This window comes from Cyprinus carpio, chromosome A4, assembly GCF_018340385.1.
Source record: "Cyprinus carpio isolate SPL01 chromosome A4, ASM1834038v1, whole genome shotgun sequence".
In the NCBI taxonomy this organism is placed as follows: domain Eukaryota; kingdom Metazoa; phylum Chordata; class Actinopteri; order Cypriniformes; family Cyprinidae; genus Cyprinus; species Cyprinus carpio.
In genome coordinates, this window is record NC_056575.1 from 35,277,206 (window position 1) to 35,281,641 (window position 4,436).

At 38.1% G+C, this 4,436-nt stretch overlaps 1 protein-coding gene across 1 annotated transcript; it reads right to left on the bottom strand.

Annotated features, from left to right (window-relative positions):
* Nucleotides 1-318: 318 nt before the first annotated feature.
* LOC109060934 (potassium voltage-gated channel subfamily A member 1-like) lies at nt 319-4,436 on the bottom strand. The gene is made up of 2 exons (XM_042745810.1): nt 4,220-4,436; nt 319-3,347 (listed from the first exon to the last, which is right to left on the bottom strand). Exon 2 carries the CDS (start codon nt 3,168-3,170, stop codon nt 1,689-1,691), a length of 1,482 nt encoding a protein of 493 aa, XP_042601744.1. The 5' UTR covers nt 3,171-3,347; nt 4,220-4,436; the 3' UTR covers nt 319-1,688.

The following is a 4,436-nucleotide window of genomic DNA, read 5'->3' on the forward strand; positions in this document are numbered from 1 at the left end:
TTTACACTCAAATTAAAGGTATTCTTTTCAGATCTCAAACTCACATTGTTATGGATATTAAAAGTAATGGCAGTTTCTACCAGTTACAGTCCCTGATGCAGACTTGTGCATATTATATAACACTATTAGCACTTGTGCTTAGCATTACTTTCTGGACTTTTTGTTGTTGTTGTTGTCATTGTTGTTGTAATTATAGTTTGATGGACTCTTATTTTGAACAAAAGTGTTTCACCTTCATTGCATACTCATTCCCCCACCAAGCCCTCCCCAAATCCTCTCCCACACTCCCCACATAATTTGACTGGAATATTTGACAGGATATGAAGTTTTAATTCACAACCATACTATGCATGACCACACTGAGGTAGATTCAAATCAACCAATGAGAAAAACACCATTATAAAAGAATACATAAAGATGTTCCAAAACACACTCAGACACTGCATGTTTCACATTTCTTTGTAAAGCAATGCCTGATCCAGCGAGATGAACTTCTATTGTTATGTACAAGAATGTCGAGGGACCGTTTCATTAAATTCATTCCCAGTGGCTCTGGAATATCCCTCAACACATCAGGTGTGATGAAATATACAAATATTCTACAGTAACTATTGCATGTTGAGACACTCTATGCCAGTTAGAGGACTGAAGGCACTATTAAATGATTCATTTAAATAAGTATTAAATATACAATTAAATGTATTAAGTATAACATATAATTAAATATAATAATTACAATTATTTAATATAGATAAATAGATATTATTATTAGTTAAGCATAGAATTGAATATGAACATTTAAAAGATTTAACAAATGAAGTCATACTTTTAAAATGTAATACTGCCTGGAACTGATTTTAAATACTTTGTTTTTAAAGATGATAAAGAAAGTTGTGCTTTTAGTGGGTAGTGGTTGTAATTCAGTTATACTGTCGGCTTGGCTATATGTGATAAAGTCCGTATTGATGTCATGTATTATTTAAAGCAGGATACATAGTACCATATCAAACAGACTTCAACGTTTCATAAAACATGCCATGATCTGCATAATTGATCAACATTCAGTTTGTATATGGTTTACAATAACCTACAATGAGCAAATAAACAAGTAAATAAATAAATGGTCAACATATGGTACAAAAACAATGATTACTTCTTCATGCTGAATAACTGATAATATTTTGGGATAAGGTGCATTGCAAAATGTAAAGTCATTTATTTATGCAAGTATTCTAACCTTCCCAAGTACATATAATAGTTATTCTGTCTTTTAATTACTTAATATTTGGTATCCATAGGCAGATTTTAGACCACCATTCTTCAGACAGAATAAAAAGCCACTCTCATGGACTTGAGATAAAACATATCCAATGAAATAACACATTATCAGAGGCCCTGTTAAAGCACTTTGATATATGAATAGACTATACTATATACAGTCGGGGCATCCTACACTCTCAGAAAAAAAGGTACAAAAGCTGGCACTGGGGCGGTATCTTTTCAAAAGGCACACCTTTGTACCTAAACAGTCCATATTTGTACCTTAAAGATACATATAAGCACCTAAAGTGTACATATTAGTACCTAAAAGGTACAAAAGTGTAGCTTTTGTAAAGGTACCACCCCAGGGACAGCTTTTGTACCTTTTTTTCTGAGAGTGTATAATGGCCTAGAACGACATTGGAAATTTATACATCTGTGAGACGCTTCCCCTTATTTACACAATTCTGATTCACAACTGTGCAGTTTCCAGTTCGCAGGTTTGCGTCACGAAAATTATCAATACTGTTATTGAGGTCGTCATCAATCTCCATGTATTCTGACTTGCTGACGACAGATGAGCTGCGACGACTGGAGTTAGAATCGGACGCGATGTTCGGATTGCTCACCTTGAGGAGTTGTGCCTGTTCATCACCTTCGGTTTCTCTGTGATAGAAATAGTTAAAGTTGGACACAATCACAGGCACTGGAAGTGCAATCGTTAGCACTCCAGCAATGGCACATAGAGAGCCTACTATCTTGCCCCCAATAGTAACGGGGTACATGTCTCCATACCCCACGGTTGTCATCGAAACCACCGCCCACCAGAAGGCATCTGGGATACTTGTGAAGAACGAAACCTTTTCCTCAGCCTCAGCGAAATACACTGCACTGGAAAACAAGATGACGCCAATGAAAAGAAAAAAGATGAGAAGACCCAGCTCGCGCATGCTGGCTTTCAAAGTCTGTCCCAAAATCTGAAGCCCCTTGGAGTGTCTGGACAACTTAAATATCCGAAACACCCTGACCAAACGGATAACCCTGAGAATGGCCAGAGATGTGGCCTGCTCTCCTCCACCCTTTACCTCCTTTCCACCTTCGGGGTCCTCTGCCATCTCTGTTCCAAGTGTTATGAAATATGGAATGATGGAAACCACATCGATCGTGTTCATCATGTTTTTGAAGAAAGCAGGTTTACTTGGGCAAGCGAAAAAACGGACAATCAACTCAAAAGTAAACCAGATTATGCAAAGTGTCTCCACAACAAAAAACGGGTCGGTAAGAATATTTGGTTTGAAGTAGAATGTGCTATTGCCTATCACCTGAAGCCGTCCATGTGGATCCTCTTTCAACTCTGGTAAAGTCTCCAAACAAAATATCACAATAGAAATGAGAATAACCATGACGGACACTATCGCGATCCCTCTGGCAGGGCCTGAGCTCTCGGGATGCTCGAATAGCAGCCAAATCTGTCTCTGAAACTCATTCTCCGGCAGAGGACGCTCTTCTTCACGAATAAAGCCCTCATCCTCTCGAAATTTTTCCATAGCTTCTTCTCCAAGCTCATAGAACTTAATTTCTTCTGAGAACATATCCAAAGGTACATTGACAGGTCTTCTTAACCTTCCCCCTGACTGATAGTAGTAGAGGATTGCATCAAAGCTTGGACGGTTTCTGTCAAAGAAGTATTCGTTCCTTAAAGGGTCAAAAAAGCGCATCCTTTTCTTGGGGTTGCCCAGTAGTGTGTCGGGGAACTGGGCGAGCGTCTTGAGTTGTGTCTCAAAGCGCAGCCCTGAGATGTTGATAACAACTCGCTCGCAGCACTCGGGGGAATACTGCGAGTCCTGTGGATGCCCCTGCAGAGTGGAGGATGTCTCATCCATATTATCTCCAGCAACCACCACAGTCATCCTGGAGATCAATCTCGCAGTACTGGATGGCAGTGGATGTTCAGGTGAGTTGAGTACGCATCCAACGCCCTGCAGTTTGAATAGTCAACGACCAAACAAGACATCCACCTTCATGTTCCACCAAACATCGACCATCTCCATGTCCAGTGGAGAACTGTGACTACTTTGTGTCCTCACCTAGTCAGCCAGAAAATAAGGGGAGTAATGAGATACCTCAGATACCATGAGGGAAAGAAATATGTCCTACCTGCACACTCACACACACACACACACACTAATCAACAGGGATGCAAAAAGACATGCAATTTCTCCTGGAACCAATGATCCTTATATATATTTTGAATCATATTGCTTTTGGAATTCAAAAGCAGAGCAAAATTTTTTTCAGAACACAAAGTTCCCAACAGGACTATCACGATTGCCAATAAGATGAAATCAGATTTTAAACTGCATTGCTATGTGAATTTCTAGTCAAGATATTCCAGTACAACTGCATGTAACATTCTCGTTAAGACTGCACAGTAATGTCATATAGGATTCTAAGGATCAAATATGACCTTATTGGGTAAAATGAACTTGAATAGGGCTTGCTTTTCAAATATATTTACAAGCTTTGGAAGCAGTGTCCTGAAAGCAGTCAGAGCATATCCTCTTGTAAGGATATATCCTCTTATATGCTCTATAACTGTTAAAACATAAATGCCACTGTTTGAGGTTCTGCTGTATCTTAAAAATTATTATTTTTATTATTAATATTATGCATTTAAATCAAAATAAGTTATAGTAATATAATGATAAATGTAAAAAAAAAAAGTACAATAAAATAAAAATACAAAAAAATGTATGGTTCTTAGGCACCAAATATTATAATTATTATAATGAATAATAATTTATTTATTCATTTATTCATTCTATTTACTTTTTGCTAACTCTCAGCAGATATCAAGACACTATTTGCCAATATGAACATGCTTTTATAATGCTAGTAATGAGAGTGATACCAATTGATGGCAATGGGGGTATTATAAAATGACTGTCTTTGTACTTACGTGGGCAGTCTGATTGAGAAGCAGTGCAGGAAAGATCTGTGCAAAACCTCCTGTCTGTTATTAAGATAAATCTCACATTACAGCCTCACATTCATACAGCAAGAATATAATACATCCACACATCCTACTAGCCGTCAGACCACAGCAAACTTGCAGTGCTCCTCAAACCCATGCAGCAGAACAGCGGAGACACAAACAGAGAGAGAGGGAGGGTGTG

Excerpts from the sequence above, each read along its gene's own strand:
- LOC109060934 (XM_042745810.1), bottom strand. The coding sequence starts at position 3,170 with ATGACTGTGGTGGTTGCTGGAGATAATATGGATGAGACATCCTCCACT.